The 20,371-nt window shown below is 37.3% G+C and overlaps 1 protein-coding gene across 1 annotated transcript in view; it reads left to right on the top strand.

Moving 5' to 3' along the window:
- The window catches only part of ARMC2 (armadillo repeat containing 2), a gene marked incomplete at its 5' end in the record, with an annotated part of 60,217 nt that overhangs the window by 13,461 nt on the left and 26,385 nt on the right, over window positions 1-20,371 (top strand). The window contains 5 exons of the mRNA XM_084261466.1: window positions 5,449-5,519; window positions 9,224-9,310; window positions 12,338-12,513; window positions 13,711-13,813; window positions 16,668-16,888. Coding sequence (XP_084117592.1) covers window positions 5,449-5,519; window positions 9,224-9,310; window positions 12,338-12,513; window positions 13,711-13,813; window positions 16,668-16,888 — 658 coding nt within the window. The remainder of the gene's footprint in view (window positions 1-5,448; window positions 5,520-9,223; window positions 9,311-12,337; window positions 12,514-13,710; window positions 13,814-16,667; window positions 16,889-20,371) is intronic.

Genomic DNA, 20,371 nt, shown 5'->3' with positions numbered 1-20,371 from the left:
TATTGCAGTGCTTAAGCTGTTTGAGTATTGTGAAAAGTTAGAAATTGTTCTCTTACAAGTTTGAAGACATCAGTAAATCAAGGATCCTAAATAAGATTTGTAAAAATTGTAGCCATAATTTTAGCTTTTGATTTAACTAGAAGAAAGGAAATTTGTGGGGGCTGAAAGGGGGAAAATGAAGAAAAAATAAATACACTGGGGAGAAATTAAAGGGAAACAGAAGAAAATGGAAGAAAAAAGATTGTGGGGGAATGCATCAGGGTGAAAAGCATGAAGATAGAAACTGAAGGAGAACTGGAGGCAGGGCACCTCAATAGCACTCTCAATTTGCTAGAGGCATCAGAGAAGCTTTTTGGTCACTGTTAGAAGACACTGAGCAAGGTAGACTTTTAGTGTGACCTATTACAGCTTTTGCATATTTTTGTTATTTACATAACAGACTAAATTATGAATAGGGTGTGTCATACTCCAAGGAACTTGGGTTAGAGTTGTGGTTCTATTGGTACAGAAAATGCTTTGTAGATATAGATGTGTAGAAATTGTATGCTCACAACTAGTTTTCTGACTTAAGAAAAGGGCATCAAAGTAACAAGTCAAATGCCTTAGTGTATTTAAAAAATAAACCCACCAACTAAATATGACTTCAGAGAATGCTTCTAGAAGTTAGCAGTAAGGCTGATGTTTTATCAGGAGCACGTAGATGATAAGAGATCTTTCACGTGGTGGCGGCGACAGTCTAAGGCTTCTTATCAGGAAGGAACTTCTGAAGAGTTTTTTCTGTGTCTGTACTTATCAGCTTTATGTTGTCTTCTGATACACTAAGAGGTAGTTGAAAACAAGCTTTTGGACTAATTAGACCATGTTTTGGTTTATGTTGTCATAGTTTTGCATGGCTGGGTTCTGGTGGAGAAGGGAAGGACTGCAGGGGTGGCTTCTGCAAGAAGCAGCCAGAAGCTCTCTGCAGGCCCCAAAGAGCAAACGCCAGCTGGCTCAAGGCCGCAGTCATTGCTGACCAAGGCCGAGCCTGTCAGTGATGGTCACAGAGCCTCTGGAAATCACATTTAGGAGAAAAGAAACCGCAAACAGCCACATTTTGCTACATATGTTTAGCCACACATATGTTTACATACATCTTATTAAAAAATGTTTTTAGTAATATTGTAGTTTCCGTGGGTCAGACCTTCAGGAAGCAGTGTGCTGTGTGATATTTCAAGTATCTTCCAAGTTACCTTTTTTAGTTTAAATGTTGCTGATGTTTGATATTTACTACTGTTTGGAAAGTTATATGGAGCTGACTGAGAAAATAATATCACTTCTATTTCTGTCAGTAGAACGCAGTTTGATGGTTCTGATATCTTCAACCACACCACCATCACTGCCCTACCACCCCCCTCCCCACCCCCCTCCCCAAAAGAAAGTTGCCTTAGGCAGTCATGTAGAATTTGTCAACAAAATATACCTACAAATACAGAGTTAAGGGTGCTGTGCAGATTCTTATTATCTTCTGGATCACAAAGTTGTTAATTGATTTTAATTTCCTTGTTTAAAGCTTTGTTACTTCACTGACAAAAGGTGCTTGTTAGAGACAATTCTGTAGAGGAGCATTAACTTGTTAGTATTAGGCTATGTCTCCATCTTAACTGGTAACTAAATTATGGGGCACCAGGGCTACATTGGCATAATTAATAAAAAAAACCAACATTTAGTCTTGCCATTGATGGCCAGTGCTGTGTAATGGGTTGTGTTTAGGTTGGAAAAGACCTTTGAGTCTAACCATAAACCTAGCACTGGCCAGTTCACCACTAAACCATGTCCATAAGCACCACGTGTACATGTCTTCCAAATACCTCCAGGGATGATGACTCACACGCTTCCCTGGGCAGCCTGTTCCAATCTTTGACCACCCTTTTGATGAAAAAAAATGTGTGATAGCCAATCTAAACCTTCCCTGGCACAACTTGAGGCTATTTTCTCTTGTCCTTGGGAGAAGAGACCAACACCCACCTAGCTACAACCTCCTTTCAGCTAGTTCTAGAGAGTGATAAGGTCTTCTTCCTCAGCCTAAACAATCTAAGTTCCCTCAGCTGCTCCTCATAAGACTTGTTTTGGAGACCCTTCACCATCTCTGTTGCCTTTCCTTGGGCACACTCCAGCACATCAGTGTCTTTCTTGCAATGATGGGCCCAGAACTGAACACAGAACTTGAGGTCCTGAGTACAGGGGTAAGATCATTTTCCTAGTCCTGCTGGCTACGCTATTTCTGATACAAGCCAGAATACTTCTGGCTTTCTTGGCCACCTGGCCACACTGTTGGCTCATACTCAGCTGGCAGTTGACCAACACCTCCAGGTCCTTTTCTGGGCAGAAAATAATTCAGTGGAAGTGTTTTTAACCCTATCACACAAAGTACTGGCTATGATTGTCCCTACCTCTGCTTGTCTGTACCCTGTGCCCTGACATTTGTCAAGGAAAGTACTACCTTTGGCCAAAACCATAGTAGTGAATCACACTAAGGGCCTAACTGTATAGAAAGGTGTAGCCCAGAATTCAGACACATTTTTACAAGTAACAAGGTAGACAGATTCTCAGATGTTTAAGGGTCTACACTACTATTCTTGGGATTTTATGGTCACATTTGTGAATCAAACCTTGCTGTTGTGTGCAGATTCTTTGGAGAGAACTAGCCCAGTTCTTTGCCTCTGGGGTGTAGAAAGCTCTGTTCACAGATTTACCATTAACAAGAGGCTCAGGGCAAGAACAAGCAAGTAAACGTCTAAACATGCAGGATTTCTGAATAAATGCTGTTTTCATTTAATTATGCTTGCTTTCACCAGGGAAAAACACTGAACACACTACTGCAGTGCTAGCTCACCTTCCTTTTGGAAGTCCTCAGAGCCTACGTACGTTCAGGAAAGCGTTCCTCATAGGGTCTGCTATGATCTCCCTTCTATGAGAAGAATAGAGATGATCCGGTTGCCAAGTTCTCTTTCCTCTGTAAATCATCAGAGCCTCTGTCAGTTGATTTCTTGATGAGTCCCTTATCAGATGATCAGATTTCTGCCAATTAACTTTGTTTCCAAGGCAACCACTCTCTTGACAAGCCAGTTCCTTTCAATAGTAGGTAACTTATTTTTTAGAGTAGGATGATTACATTTTAACTGCATAGTTCTTAACAAGATACTGCTGCTTAAGTTTTAGCCCTACATGAAAGTGAAACAAAGAAGCAAAAGTCTCTAAAATGGAGCTGGCAGCCTGGTAAAGATACATAAAGGGGTTTTATAATCTCTCACAGAATTCCTAAGTTGTACATACTCCCTAAAGAGAAGCCTGCCTACCAGTCAGTCTCATTTACGTATGTATTCAGTGTATTCTTTTCCTGAAAATAATGAGAATTCCAGTTAAGCTGTTTAACTTACAAGGATGCTTCGCAAAAGTATAAATAGTTCTGTGAATACCAGCAGCACAACAATCTGCTTGCCTACTCACATAGGTCTCTAAACTGGTTGATACTGGTGCTTGCAAAATCATCCAAATCCAACCAAACTGTTGGTTTTTTTTTTAACACAGTTCAGACTTTGACATGGTCTCACCCCTTATCTTGCATATGTGGTGTTTCTATCTGATAAGTGTTCAGGTTACCACATCCTTTGTTTCAGTATCTTTTCTATTCATCTGCTTTTGTTTCCTACAAAAATTGTAGCATTGTCTTTATTGAGGTTTCTTGGACTCATCCTGTGGATTTACATTTTAAGAGAAGAGGCATAGAGAGGATATAGTTACAAAAACTTTCTGGTGAAAGCAATCTCAAACATACATTTTTATATAAGCAGATAGTATCATCATGTCTACATATAATTCTGAAGATACTGATTTCTGAATATTACCAGGTTACTATTAGTTGACTGAAGTTATTATTCTGCTTATTCAGTGTCCTTTCATGTTATGGTCTTGATTTCAAGGACTGCTGAACCTTGTATAATTGTTTCTTCAACTTTTAAAGTTTGTAGGACAAGGCATTCACGTAAATGGCATCAAATGTTGATTTCTGTTAATACACTGAACTCTAGTTAATACGTGCTGTAGAAACCCTCTTTCTTACAGATGTCAGTCTATTTTGGAGATGCAAGGATTTGTCTTTTTTTAAGCATTGCTTCCCTAGAGGAGTAACAATTGCCATATATGAGCTGAAATAATTTCAAGACAGTTTGTATAAGCATTTAGATTTTGAAGCACTTAAATCCTCATGCTGTAAAAAGAAAGCATTGTTCACTCTTAACCATAATGAAGCAAGTGTGCCTCTGTAATGTGATTGCTTGGGAAATTTTTGACTGATCACAGTGAGCTATCCAGTCCCTTTTGTAGGGAAGTGATCTTACAAGAGCTTTGTCTTTTATTCTGTCTCTATCTGTTGATAGAATGACTTACATCTTCTGTCTGGACTGGCAGACAGGATTTAGGCACCAATCCAGCAAACCACTTAAACAACAGTTTAGCTTTAAGCCTTATAGCAACTAAATTAACAGGTTAAAAAAATTGAAATAACATTGCTAACACACTACTGTTATCTTTAGAAGGAAATTTAGGAGATTAGGTTGTATTGGTACACGGACTATAAATGGAATAAGAAGTGTTAAATTAAACATGCACTGAGAAGAGAAAACAAATTAAGACCTTTGTCTATCTAGTACAGATTTTAGAGGAAAGATTCCCATTCAATAGCAATGAGAGTCTAAACCTTGTGTATTTTTTTTGTTGAGTGGTGTTTGAGGGTGTAGCTAGGCAAACAGAATAGCCTTATCACAGATGTGTATATCAGTTTCCTCTAGCCAAAGAAAAACTAATGATATCATCAGCAGAAATTATGTCATTACTCATGAATCCAGGACAGTTGCCTTACAAAAAACCAAAACCACGTATGTTTCTTTCACTTACAGAACCAGTGACCACTGCAGTTAGCAGCAGTTCACAGGCAGGCCTGGAAATTCTAATATTTGCATTAAAGGTTACTATTGTGCTTGTTTCTTTGGTAATTCTTATTAAATCTGTTTTAAAGTGTTAATTCTATCAGAAGGAATCACTGTTCTTGAGAATGGATGAAATTACAGTTTTAAGCTAGTTGAGTTTATACTAAATTAGTGAAACTGATGATAAAATAAAAATTGTGTCTGTCTTTAGTCTGGTTCAGCGTTGAGTTTTATTGTGGGGAAAGGAAATGCTTTGGGTTTTGTGTTCCATAATGGTGACCTCTTGTGGTGTAAATACGTCAGTATTTCTGAAGGAGCACGGTGGCACGTACTGGAGGAAGCTGTGTTTATCTGTCACTTTGAATGGGCCTACTAACTCAGTAAAATAATTAGCATTAATCCTCAGATCTCATGCCAAGTGCATGTGAAGAAAGAGCACTGTATTCTAACACGCTTTGTGTGTGTCTGTGCTGTTATCTTGTAGTGACCAGAGGAAAAAGCCTGGCACAAGTTCCACGTGCACAAGGAGTACAGGTTGGAAGAGAGGAGTAACAGGTACTTCGTAAGGCATTTCAATCTCTGGGCAAAAAATGTGAAGTACAGTCAAATACAGTTACTCTAATTTTTGTGATTTGAAGGTCTCTTTCTTCTTTATTCATGGAACAGTCTTTTTGCTTTTCTAGGTGTAATTTTTTTTTCCTATTGTTGGTAAAGAGAAATAATATTTGAGAGAGCTTCAATCAAAAAAATCTGTTGGTATTTTCTCTCTTGCTTTTCCCATATGTAGGCTTAAGAATTTGCCAATCCATTAACACATTGTTTGCCCATCACTTTTTGTAAACTGGCATAATTGCACAGAAACTAATAAAGTTATGCCAAGCTATATTAGCTGGAAATACAGATTCTGGCTTGCCCTGTAGGAATGTATTTTGCTAATTTTACATAAGAGATTTTCATTAATATTTCCTTATAGCTGGCATGTTTGATACACGGCAAATACATATTTGAGAGTCTGATGTGGAAACCTGAAGTCTCTAGTCTGCTAGTCTTATGCTTTCTTACTGTTTTTTTTCCCCAAAACTGAGGAATTGATTGTTTTTGGTGATTCCGGCAAAGGCTGTAATGTGCTTTGTTTTCCTTCAGAGGATCTGAGAGTATTTACCATGTTAGAGGAGTTAGTGTTCTGTGGGACTGTATTTTCTGTTTCTAAGCCTTTTAATGTATTTCTGATGTTTTATTGGTGCTGGTGAATACAAAAAAATTGTGTGTTATTAGGATTGCTTCTTTTAATATGTACTTTTTAAACGTAATGTAGCTTCCTTAGTTTGTGCCTTCTTTGTCTTTAATCCTAGAATAAATAGTGGGATAGCAGTAGAAATTCTCAGTCATTTCTTTATCGTGGGGTCCTGAGGGGATTGCTCATTTACAGATCATTTCTATTTTCTGATATGATTTGTGACTATGCTTTAACATTTTCGATAGGAGGTAGACTATTTTAATATTGATATATTCATAGCCACTCAGTATTCCATGAAAAGGCTAAACATGATAAGTCAGGCAGTACACAGCTTTTGAAAGCTCAGTGTTGCTAAGGCTCTTGTATTTACATGCTAAAAACAGCAACCAATAAATGTAGACTGATTAGAGATTTTTTTTTTTTGACCAGAATGCAAAGCTGTGGTTAAGACCTATGAAAAACTGAGACAACGAACTTTAACTTGCTGAATTCTTTTGCTTGTGTATTTTTGCTGTTGAGTTGTGATGTGCTCATTTAGAAGGTTCAGGACAGCTTCTGCAATATTTTAAAATACAACTACTGCCATAGCTTTTCATCAGCACCTTAAAAATCTCCCAGGACTGAGACATGCAAGTTTACAATTTATTAATGTTGCCTTTCTTTATAATCATGTATTTCCTGTTCATTGCTATTTCTAGGATTAATATTGTTTAGTGAAAGCTGATTATCTTTTTTTTTTTTCCCTAGTTACAAGAGATGTTTAAAAAAATTATGCCATTATGACATTTAGGTTGCTAGATTTTTCTGATGAAAGACTACTGCTGCAGAGTGGCACCAAAAATCAATTCTTTTTGTTCTGAACTAAAAATTGAATGGCTTTGTTAATTATTTTCTACTGAGAAGTCTGGTCATATCTGCAAATGCATACATGAACTAGTCTGTTTCTTGGTTAATAAAAGTAAGTGTGTCTGTAGTTAGAAAATCACTCTCATTTTCAGTTTGAGAGGTAGCTACAAATTGATAAGAAATCATTGTGTCATTATGTGAGTTTTGTGGCAGGAAGGAACAGTGCAAACTATTCTAGTGTTTTCATTTTCAGCTGTGCTCTTAGTATTATCCGGAGCAGAACTTTCACTTAATCATTGCAAATGCTGCATAGTGTTTTATTAATTAAGCTGCTTATTAAATAAGACTGTTAACTCATTTGATCTAGAAAATAAAAAGGTATGCAAAACAAGTAATAAATATGTTTTGTTAGGCAATATTATTATGCTAATATTAGTTACTGTAGACTCATAGAATGCTTTGAGTTGGAAGGGATCTTAAAGCTCATCTAGTTTCAACCCCCTGCCATGGGCAGGGACACCCTCCACTAGACCAGGCTGCCCAAAGCCCCATCCAATCAGGCCCTGAACACTGCCAGGGAGAGGGCAGCCATAGCCTCTCTGGGCAGCCTGTGCCAGGGCCTCACCACCCTCACAGGGAAGAAATTCTTCATAATACCTGTTCTAAATCTGCCCTCCTTCAGTGTAAAGCCAGTACCCCTTGTAACCAGCCTCTCTCCAGCTTTCCTGTAGGCCCCCTTTAAGTACTGGCAAGCTGCCTTGAGATCTCACCAGAGCCTTCTCTTCTCCAGGCTGAACAAACCCAAATCTCAGCCTGTCCTCACAGGAGATGTGCTCTAGCCCTCTGATCATCTTTGTGGCCCTCCTCTGGACTCATTCCAACAGATCCATGTCTTTCATGTACTGAGGACCCCAGAGCTGTATGCAGTTCTCCAGATGGGGTCTCATGAGAGTAGAGGGGGAGAATCACCAGTATTCTGCAAGATAAGGAGCTTAACCCTGTATTGAACTCCAAAATATGCCTAGATGCACCTTGTAAGCAATTTTCAGATCCTTTAGAACTCAAGTTTTGCAGAAACTTTCACTCTTCAGCCAATGGTCAAGACCAGAGTTCTGTTGCTTCACGTAGTGCCAGGTGAATGTGAAAAGGATGTTCAGAAAGTTGGAATAATTCCCATGTGAAAGTCAAACCTGGAATCCATTGTTTAACAAACCATGTTTCACCAACTCCCATGTCCAGATCCATGTTCCTAGTCTTTTTTCCAGAGGAATTCCAGACTGATGATTTTTTATTCTACTCATTTTTAACTTGATGTCTGCTGATAGACTTTTTTTCTCCTTTTCTTTTTGAAGCAAAGTATCAGAAAACTGGAATAATTAAAAAAAAATCTCTTTGTGAAGTGGACATGGTTTCACAGTCACTGCAGAGGAAATTAGTTGAAGGTGGCCAAGAAAACTGGGAGTCAGTTGTTTTCAAGGCTTCTGCCATACTTAGTGGAGGCAAAACATCTTTGAGATATTTGTAGTTTAATAGTCGTTTCCCAAGGTGCTGTGGGAGAAATTGCTTGTTGTAACAAAAATAGGAGACAAACATCCATTTTATAAAATCTTGGTCAAGAAGTTCTCTAAACTAACTGGATGAAGTGGTAGGATTGCTAACAGGATGTGGTAACTAACAAGACTCTTTTTCTCTAACTGACCAAAGAGTCAGTTAACCAAGCTTCGTGTAATATTGTGCACACTACTAGATAAAATTGCACAATCCTGGATGATTGTCTGCAGCATGGATGTTCTTTTAACACAAAATAAGCTGTCACGTGGAGACAGCTGAAAAATAGTAGGACTTGTTGATGTAAAAGTAGTCATTACCTCCCAATTCAGTGATCAAATGAAACATTGATGTCAGCAAAGAAAACCAAATCTGGCTTTACAGCAGAGCTTTACATATCAAAAGGTTTATCCATTTATTTTTGTTTGAAACTTTTGGTTTTTGGGGAAAAAGTAAATAAAAGCCAAAGTTTGAATATGTAGAATAACCCAGAATATAGCAAAATGTGATATTTTAAGGGTGTGGGGGTTTTTTTTTGACTGATGAATCAAGTAGTTAGTTATTTGTGTAGAAGTTGAAATCTTGATTGAATATGTGCTTCTGTTTTGAATGTATTTTGATGGCTTAGAGGGTGAAACAAGAATAAATGAAGTGGAACAGGAAGAAATATTTTGGTATATAAAGATCCAACCAATTCTGCATGAACTGGATAAAGGTGGGTGACACTGTTCTTGAAAGGATGGGGGTTTTGTAGTGTTTCCTGCAGGTTAACACGGGGCTCCTATATTACAAACAAGCAGCAGTTGAACTACGTGGCCTTTTATGCTTTCACATGTTCAGTGACTTTTCAGTGTAAAACTCGCCTGGGAAACCTGCTGTAGGTGGCCCTGCTTGAGCAGGGGTGCTGGACCAGATAACTTGCAGAATGTCAACCATTTTCTGATTCTGTTAAAAAAAGAAAAAAGGATTTAGAGACGACCTTGTCTGATTAAATTACCTTATTTTAGACAACATAATTCTGCAAACTTGTCAGTAAGTGATGAGGTAATAATTTTAAGAATAAAGGACTGCACAGATTTACTGTTTTAAGCATAGACTGTATTTTGAAGGTCTCAATGAATTCTAGAAAACTTAGGAAATCTTAATTAAAATTTTGCTTTGTGCTTATAGTGTTAGAAATCTAAAAACGTATGCAATGATCCAGAATATCGAATGAAAATTGAGTAAATTAAGTATGGCTTGAAAGATTTGAAATTGATTTTACTGTTTCATTCAACAGGTTGTTTAGGTGATTTCTACAGACATTTCATTTATTTGAATGCTGGGAATATAGGAAGTAGATTTGGCCAGTAGGTCTAGGGAAGTAATTGTGTCCCTCGGCATTGGTGAGGCCACACCTCGAGTGCTGTGTCCAGTTCTGAGCTCCCCACCATAAAAAGGACATTGAGGTCCTTGAGCAAGTGCAGAGAAGGGCAACCAGGCTGGGGAAGGGGCTGGAGGGCAAATCCTATGAGGAACGGCTGAGGGAGCTGGGGGTGTTTAGCCTGGAGAAGAGGAGGCTGAGGGGAGACCTTATCACCACCTACAACTACCTGAAGGGAGGTTGTAGAGAGGTGGGCGATGGTCTCTTCAGCCAGGTGACAGGAGATAGGACAAGGGGCAATGGCATGAAGCTGTGCCAGGGCAGGGTCAGATTCGATGTTAGGAAAAAAATAATTACTGAAAGAGTTGTCAGGGCCTGGAACAGGCTGCCCAGGGAGGGGGTTGAGTCACCTTCCCTGGATGTGTTCAAAAAAAGGGTGGAGGAGGTACTTAGGGACATGGTTTATCTTAGAATGGGAATGGTTGGACTTGATCTTCAAAGGTCTTTTCCAACCTTGTGATTCTGTTTTTACAAATGGTTAAAAGTGAATGTCAAATAAAGGGATTGATTCTGTTTTACGGGATCTTTTTCAGGGTTCATTATAGCATGGTACAGATTAGACATACTTTTTTGCATAATTTTGCAGATGCTGATGAGTATGAAACACCTGTGAGGTACTGAGTGATTCCCAAAATATATCATTATTTTAAAAAGACAGGATTCTCATTCCCATATCTGCCACTAATGTGTAGAAAAACAGTGATCAGGAAATTTGAAAACTGCTATGCACCTTCACATTTTCCTTGGTTAATGCTGAAATTGTCAAATATGAGCCACCAATTTAAAGTTTGGCGTAGTGAAATGTTCTTTATAGGTGAGCAAAATACTATTTAGAGGTAAAATCTGATCATGCCTTTCCCTTGTCATAAATGTAACTATGGAAATCGACTTTCATGCTCCTTTTCCTCAGTTCTTACTTGATTTGGTTAGTGTGTTGGGGTTGTTTTTAGCTTTTTAAGAAAGCTTGAATATGGCTTCATTTTTCTAATATGTGAAATTATCTACTGATACTTTCTTATGAATACTTATGAATATTTTCTTATTGATATTTTCTCATTTCTTGAATGCTGTACTACAAATACCTTGAAGTTAAGAGTTTAGCTGCTGCTTGAGTATTCACACAGACTGTAACTGAATTGCATCGTTGCCTCCTGCAGCTGCGTGTCATATTGCTTTATTTTAGGCTTACTGCACAATTGTGTTTTTCCCTATCAAAATGAGTATTAGAATTCCATAATTCTAGTGTTTTGAGTGGGTCTGTTGGTATTTCAGAATCTTTTAATTTTTGTGTGCAGTCACTTGCCTCATACCTTATAACAAATTCCCTGCACATGCATTTAGGTCCCATTTAGTTTTTGATATATCAAGCCTTTTTCTTCCTCTTTCTCTCTCAAAAACATTGGCAGAAAACTTTTGTTCAAAAACAAATCAATGTGGAACTGAACTATTGTCTAAAATCTTATTAAGCTCGTGATGTCATATGAGAAAATCAAACAGAACTCCAAAATCTCTTTTTCTAGAAGAGCAAATACTTTATTTTGTTACATGCCAGTAGTCAAGGGAGGATAAACTTCAAAAATTCCCCATGGAATGAGCAATGAATAATTTTTGTTGTTAATTTAGATGAAAAGGAGTAGGGACCTTTCAATTTTAGTTCCTGTTTCACTGCTTACTGGAGCAGAGGGTTTAGGATCATGCTATATTTGTTAAATTTTCATGATGGGAGTAGAATTGGAATTTTCATGATGGGAGTAGAAACGGAATAATCACACACACAGTGTTAGGGGTTGGAAGGGACCTTGAAAGATCATCTAGACCAACCCCTGCTGTTCCTTCAGTATTGAGCACTTCCAGGCCATGCTCAGCATTGGAGAGTTGTAATGAGTCTTTACATCCACTTGTGCTTAATCCCAGCAAGGTTTGATATATTAGATTATGTATATGGTCAGAAAAATATACTTTTAAGTGTCTCTCATGTAATGTTTGGTGGAGCCCTCTAAAGCATATATTCAGATTCACAGTTTCCTGTTAGACATTTGCTCAGTCTCATTATAAAGCATTAGAAGTGAGTTTCATTTTATCTTTAGGTATTATTTTGGCTTTGTGGTTTCTTGGCTTGAGTCTCCTCTTTTCAAAAGAGCAGAATAAAACTGTTTCTGAGTACTGCATTATCATTTTAAGAGATTTACTGGGTGCCTTGCTTTTTGTTGTGCAACCCGTTCTTTATTTTGTTCTCCTGTGTCTTTGTCTATTGGGATGTTCTGGAAAACTGGTAATTCTTTTTTTATTTTCCTGTCCCTTCTCGCTCCCTTCAAGTAGAAGACAATATAGAAAATCTTTGTCTGGCTTGCACCAAGCTCTATCAAGTCTTGAATGAAGGAAACATGCTTGGAAAAAGATTTCAAAGAAGCAGCGTGCTTCTGAAGACATTATATAAACTTGTAGACATTGATTCAGATCCACTTTGCCTGAAGGTGGCAAGAATTATTCTGGCTGTAAGTGTTTTAAAATTCTGTTTGATAGAATGTGAAGCACAGAATTGTGAATTACAACTTGCATTTAATTTCTCATTTTATAATTTTAAACTGTCTGAACTAACCCTTTCCAAAGGACAAGTTCTTGCCATATGGATACTAGTCTCCCATTCATCCAGATTGGCATTTGTTGTAGCCAGTATTTTGCAGAGTTATGTATCAGGGAGGAAGGAGGGAGACAAAATTGGATAGCTAGCAGGAATATTGCTTAGCTATGGAAAAGAGACAGTGCCCTAAGCTGGGATACACATGCAGGGATTTAAACCAAACAGTAATTTAAAAAATCACACATGGAAATAAAGCTTAGTTTTTGAATAGTATCTTGATCATATTTTAACACCTTTATCTGAAAATACCAAGATCTTTTTGGTGCTTTTGAACCTACTGGTTCAAATTCTGCTAAGTACAGTCACTGGTGAAAGGAAGCCAGCTAGCATTGTGTTTTAAACATTTTACTGGTTTGTGTATGTGTAGGGGAGGTTGTCCTTTAAGGTCGCATGTAATACTTTAATCAGGAGATGTATTTATATATTCAGATACTACTAGTTTTTAAGTGGTGCTTATGAAAAAAAAAGCAACCAACCCACCTAGTTCTGTTACAGACTTTTTTTTTTTCTGTGGGATCTTTTACAAACCATTAACAAGAGAAGAAAGGCAGAGGAAAGGAAGAGGTTTGTCCTTGTGTTTTTAACACTTTTACTGCCTTGTCATGATCTCTCAATGACCACTAGTACACCAGAGGATTTTGTTCTCTCATGTTTGAGAATAACTTTCATTATGACATGTACTGTTGTACTGGAGGTGTTTGTGAGATGGCCATGGATGCCAAACTATTGTATCTTGACAAAATTTCTTTGTAATACAGACTGAATTAGAGGGGGAAAGTTATTAATATACTACCTGCAGAAAATACATGAAAAATGTATATATCACCTGTTATTTTAAAGTCAGCACAGTTAGACCTTAAACTAGCTTGCTTTCAGAGTCCTTTAATTCTGTAAACTTTTCAGTTTGGCTCAGTGTACTGTCAATTTCAGTGGGAATTTAATAGTACTGTGGCAGTACAGTTTGTCATGGTGTCCGAGCTTGTAAAATGTAATGGTGCATATTTGTATGTAGATTTTAATAGTGATTTTTATGTCTTTTATTTTGTTGCAGATGCAAGTGGATGGAAGAAGTCTTCTCAGTGCTTGCAAGCTTGCATTTAAAGTTTGCAGGAATGAAAAAAATGATTACATCATTCAAAATGATAGATTATCTGGTATGTATTTTGTTCTCGTATACAAGGTAGATGTTGAAATTCAGTAGCTAGATTGAGCATTCTCAGAGGTAACTTAGTTGTGCACTAAAAATTGCCTATTAAGTCCAACTATCTGTCCATCTAGTTCAGTATTCAGTGTCTAACGATGGACATGGGGATGGTAGGCTGAAAGAACGGGGATCTTATTAATGTTTATAAATATCTTAAGTATGGGATGCAGGTGGAAATGGCCAGCCTCTTTTCAGTGCTCTGTGGGGACAGGACAAGGGGCAATGGCTGCAAGTTGGAGCACAGGCAGTTCTGCACCAACATGTGGAAGAACTTTTTCACAGTGAGGGTGACAGAGCCCTGGGACAGGCTGCCCAGGGAGGTGGTGGAGTCTCCTTCTCTGGAGATATTCAAGACCCATCTGGACACCTCCCTGTGCGACCTGTCCTAGGGAGCTGCTTTGACAGGGGGGTTGGACCCGATGCTCTCTGGAGGTCCCTTCCAACCCCTATGATTCTGTGATTCTGATTAGGGAGAACATGAAAGCCACCCATGATCCATTTCTCCTGCACTACCCCAGCATGCAGAATTGTTACGTTCTGTTAGAGACATTAGATGGTGCTTCCCCACCTAATCCTTTTTAGTCTCTGTTTTATAGGTCTTTTGTTCATTAATTTGCCTAATTCCTCTTTGAACTTTCTGATTCTGTCTGCCTCTGCAATCTCATAGAGTGACAAGTTACAGAAGTTTTCTATCTGCTGTTTTAAACCTATCTACTTTTCATCATTCCCCTGCATGTAGATTTGCAGGATTTGTAAGAGTTTCTACAGTCAGCTTAACCTTCACCTTCATTATTATTTAAACAGCAGTGATCATTTCTCTTTGCCTTCTCTTCAGACTGAGGCATCTCAGCCCTTTAGGTAATCTCTTTGAAAGGATATTTTGTCATTCTCTTAGGGTTCTTTTAGTAACCTTTCTGTATACCTTCTCCAACTGCAGTAGGTCCTTATTGAGATGTACAGAATGAAACTATCTATAGAAGTCAAGATGTGTCTGCACCAAATTTTACAGAAGCGAAACAACGCTTTCTGTGTTGTTGGCCATCATCAGGAAGGATATTGAGAACAATCCATCAGCTTTTTTTAGCTGCTGCTGGACATTGAGCCAATGGTTTTGGAGATTTGTCAGCAATGGCTCTAAGACTGCTTCCATGATTGTTACTGTGTTTGAGTCATACACCCAGATGCCTTGCAAATAAGAGCAATGTGAAGAAAATATGAAGAAACTTACGGTGCATGAGTGATACTTAGCATCAGTTGATGCTCATTCCCTTCATTGAAACTTCATTCCATTTTATTAACGTAGCACTTGACCTTGCAAGCTTATACTTAAGTACACAGGTTAAAACATATGTGCATATCTGCTTAAATAGGTGAGAGTATTCATGGTCATATAGTACATGAATGTTGTCAGAAATAAAGAAGTGCTTTTCCAGTAGTAAGATCAACAGGAAAAGATTCAGAGAAAAGCGAACAGCTCAGGTCGTTCAACTGACTTTGGATACTGAAAACTACGGTTTTGTAGAGATTAGCATCATACAAAATTCTGGACAAGTTGAGTGGTTATGTCTGTGTAAGCATTGGGGTGTTTTCTCTCATTTCCAACTTTTATTTCACTTGTTCTTCTTTCCTTGTTATTTTAAAAACTAGTGAAGGAAAAAAGAGGTTTTCATGGGGTTTTGGTTTTTTGTGTATTCACTGTTTATGGTTTAGAACCACTTTAAGCCAGGCTGAAGACATGAACCTGGGATATCATTGTAATCACCCAGATTCCTGTTGCAGTCACTAAGTTATATATTTGATTTCTCTTTCATTCTCTGGCTGTGCGAACGACTGATGTGCAGTGGAGTGGCTCCAGTAGAAAGCATAAATTAATCATTCATCCCAAAACAGACAGCAGTACCCTGTTTGATACTGAGCCGAGCAGGGACCTGAAACTGATTTCTCACATTGTCACAACCCAAGTGATTTAGCTGACTGCTTGGCAGTTGGTGGGGATGAGAGTTTGGGCAGGAGCCTTGGAGGTGTGGGTACTTTGTCCATACACACCCATACACTTGGAGAGAGTTTCAACTTGAGACAGAAAACTTTAGGCAGCTCTTAAGTTTCATGAGATGGGATAATCTTTTTATTCAACTGGTTGGAACACAGGAAGCAGTAGTAATTACCAGTTTCAATCAGGTACTAGAAATTCAAAAGTATAAAATAGCTTATTTATTTAAGATACACCCACCAAATTCAGAATGTCTCAATTTGACTGTGGAAGATATATTTGTCTTGTGCTAACAACTGCTAATTTTAACATCTCCCATATCTGAGGTTGGGAGCATAAAGCAAAACTTTTACCTATATAAAATGTTAATCTAAAAAGGCTGTGAACAGACTGCAAATGTGAAATCCGTATTAGGCACCTGTGCTCGTTAGAGCTCCATTTGAGGTGATGTAAGATTTTTAAGGAAGTAGTGGGAATAAATCTCTTTAGAATGTCATGTTCAGTACACAAAATTCCAGGCATGCACAATCGCTTTTGCAGATCTTGACTGAGGATTTTAGTGATTATCACTATGTGTTTACAACTGGTGCTGGTTGTTGAAGACTGGGAGAGCAAAAGTCAGGCCTTCTCTTATTCATCAATAGTTGTTTCTTGGTTTGAATCCAAAACCTCAATTTCTCCACTCTTCTTACGAGAAATGTATTATGAAGAGTTCAATAGGCATTTTTCCCCAGTTATTAATCTTTTAATTGACTGGACTGTATCAGATACAAATGTTAATATTAGGCTTTCTGAATAATGATTTTCCTTTTAGATTGTTTGCTGGAGGTCCTGAGAACTGGAGATCTACAAAAAAACGATGAAGCTCTCCTGTATTGCTTGGGAGCTATAAAATTCATGTCTGGAAATGCAGTACTCCTAAATGAAATGGTCAGCAAAGGAGCTGTTGATATATTGCTGGAATTAATGAAGCAGATTAACAATATAAAAGAAAATGACACACATTTCTCCAACTTGGGCCACCTATTAGTCCAGGTTAGCATTTACTTTTATTTCTAAAAGTGCACACTTCAAGGGCAAATTAAAAATGTAATGAAAGGAGATAAGCTAAACCCATATGCCACTGACAGAGTTGAACCTATATTTGAATAGACCTTCTTTTTAAGAGGTTTGCATGAAGCTTTTCAGGACCTAAATTTAATAATCGTAGATGTTTTTGTGTAGACATTTTTTAAGGCTCCAGAAATTTTGAAGTTAATAGAAGTATTTTTAGGTACCTAATAAAAACAGTTTCTTATTACTACCTTATGGTGTTGACAGTGTTCTGGATATTACAGTAAACAGATTAAAATGTCTCAATTCTTTAAACTGAATTACACAAACTGTTCTGCAATACTCTAGGAGATTGCAAAAAAGCTTTTTATTACAGGAAAAACACATTTTTAAAAATGCATAGGAAAATATAGCTACATTTCTGTGACAAAGTGTTTTTGAAGAACTAGAATTTGAGGAAAAGATAGTTGTAAAAGCCAATACTTTTAGAAGCTTTTTGAAGGTAGCAGACACAAAACTTTTTACATATAGGGTGTACCTTGATGAGTGGTGGCTATGAAAACTAATTCTTTGCCCTAAAACTATTAAAACCTTAGTGTTTTAGGGAAGGAAAAGAGAAAAGCAATGTAGCTAAATCTGAAGTTAGGCACAGCTTAAGGGTTTTCTGTATTTGTCAACAATTTGCAAGGTAAATAAAATTTGCCTGGCATGTGTCTTGGAAATTACTGATACAAAGATTAGTGAATGGTGTAATTTTAAGATTTTTTGGGACATCATAGGAAAAGGAATTAGACGATTTTTCTGTTTACACTGAATTTCTCTAATATTTATGCCAGATTTCTTTAATTCTCCACTATCTTACAAACAAGGGATTTTATACTGCTTGAAATTATATGAAAAAAAAAGGTAGCTTACGTCATCACATTACTCTTACTGATTTCTCTCTATTTCTTTTAGTGGAGCTGTAAGTATGTCTCTCCAAAATAGTCTATATAATCTTAAAACAGATATAAACAGATTGAGAGATGCTGTGAAGCACTTAGTGAAATTATGTGGCTTAATACTTAGATTTGGCTAAGGAAGCCCCAAACTGGCAAATTGTTAAAAGATTGGGGGAATATGTTTTGTTTCCTACCTGGTCCTGTCATCATTAACTTCCTACATGAATTATAAAATTCTCCTTTATACACTTCTATCTTTAGAACTGGGATTGTTAACTTTCTTGTGAATTCTCTCAACAATTCTAAAATAATCTGTACCATTTTGTTGATATGATACTTCTGTAACAAAAAATAGCATTTCCCAGCCTTCTTGGCTGGAAAGGTTCACAAACCTCAGGTGTACACACAGTTAAGATTTCAATGACCATATTTTAAATTTTTTTTTTAAATGCTGCTAGTTAGACTTTGTAAGTGCTGATGCCACTGCAGTGCTGCCTTAGGCTGTATCAGTTTAGTTAGAAACCCCTTTTGAAAAGTATTGAGGGGGGATTGAGGGTCCAGAATAGATTTTTTTTTTTCTCAGAGTAATTTATGAGGGGATAGACAGTGACTTAAAACACCTAAATGATAAGAAAAGTAAGTTGAGATGAAAAGTAGAGTATGATGCCTTGCCTGTGGAAGCTGTACAGTCATTTCAGTGAGTGAAAATGTAGGTGGTAGTTTTGTGCAGGCATTTTAAAACCTAAATTAGAGACATGTATCCTGTAGGTCTTTTAATATCTATGTAGTTTAAATATATTTACCCTTCTGAAAGCAGGAAGGGGATGTTTGAAAGCAAAGTGTGTTACTTACTGACATTTACTGGCTGCTGTTGGCATTAATCTTATGTAATTAATGCATATGATGGTAATCCTGTTGGATGGACATTTGTGTTAAGTAGATAATAAAAAGAAGTTGGGGCATTTAAAAATAACAAATGATGTTCAAGTAATAAAGCTAATGAATCAGGTTATTTTCAGCTGTCTGACTAGCTGCCTGAACTTCCCCACAACTTTGCAGAAGTGTTTCTTCTTCCATTATATCTGTGTGGTTAAATTGGTTTTTTAATCAAAGTTTTAATTTGCGAATGTGTGAAAGGAGAATACTTCATTTTACAAGTTTGGTTTTTTTTATTATCATCTCTGCTGTTTCCAGTATGATTGGAGGCATTACAAACCTGTTTCTCATAGCTTGAATACACTGACTGTTTCCAAGAAGGCCTGGAGTATTTTGTGGAAAAGTCAATACTGACACCTGTCCCAGTTGTTGAGGTTACTGTTTCCCTTGTATTCTCTTCTATAGTAGTGCAGATACTTCTTTTTTCTTCCTCTTGTAAGAAAAGTAGTGATTCCTGCTGCTATGGAATTCCTCTGTGATTCTTCTGTCAGTTCCTTCAATAAATCTACATTAATGTGCACCATTCCTTCCATGTGAGTTCATTGTTCAGTCATCATAGACAGATGTAGGAATACTTGTGTTTTCAGGGATATAGTGTCAAAGAAAGCGTCTTGAGAATAAAGGAAGGTTTTGTGGCATACTTTAATTGTAGCAAAAGGTTGGATATCCAGTGACATACAGATACACTGAATAAATACAAGTCTTGAGAAATAGACGATTGCACCCGAGGAGAAAAACACCCTAAATGGCCACAGTGGTCTCTGAGGGAGGCTCTGCCATCTCTTAATCCTGAAGTATCTCAGTTAACTGGGACTACCTCTTCATTCTTGAACTGTGTAATTGCACAATCAGCAGATGGCCTGTTACACGGGGTCCTTTTTGTGGGAATGAAGACCCTCTTCTTCATTGTTACACAATGTGTTACATGATATGTAAAAGTCTCACAATACAATAATAACAATGTTAATAATAAGAATTACTTTTCCTTAATAGAGGACATGAAATAAAGTTATGTTTAATTCATTTTATATTGTTTTACCTGATCATCTGATTGTATTTATATGAAGTGTGGTAGTGTCTTTTCAAAAGCCAAGGCTTTTGAAGTGTCACTGACAAGACTTACGTATTCCATGTTTAAAATATCTTCTCCTTTAAAAATTGCATTTGTTTGCTCTTAAATTTTCTGTTTGGGTGAATTTGATCTTTCTCCTGGCAACATAAGGATTAAGGCTGGTGAGGATTGCCAGAGCCAACTGTAATGCGTTTTTCCCTGCATCATGGTGTCTGCTTAAAGCAATTGGGTATCTCTTGAATTCATCTGCTGTCTGTTACTTTTTAATTTGTACTCTTCAAGTTTCACTTTGTATGCTAGCTATTCTTTTGAGGATATATACTTTTATGAACCTCTGAATTTCACTGTCACACATTTAAGTGTATATGTTACTTTGTATTGCTTTTTCTTCCTGTCTTTGTGTGAGGATGCCTCTTGATAGAATTTACTGCTGGAGGATTTTGAACCATCTGTCTCAGGCAGTGACGACTCTTACTCTCTTTGGAGACCTCTGCACCATTATCTATTGATAAAAAT

Source organism: Gallinula chloropus, assembly GCF_964237585.1.
Source record: "Gallinula chloropus genome assembly, chromosome: 3".
NCBI lineage: Eukaryota > Metazoa > Chordata > Aves > Gruiformes > Rallidae > Gallinula > Gallinula chloropus.
Note: the sequence above shows the minus strand (reverse complement) of the source record. Positions and strands in the feature narration are given on the sequence as shown.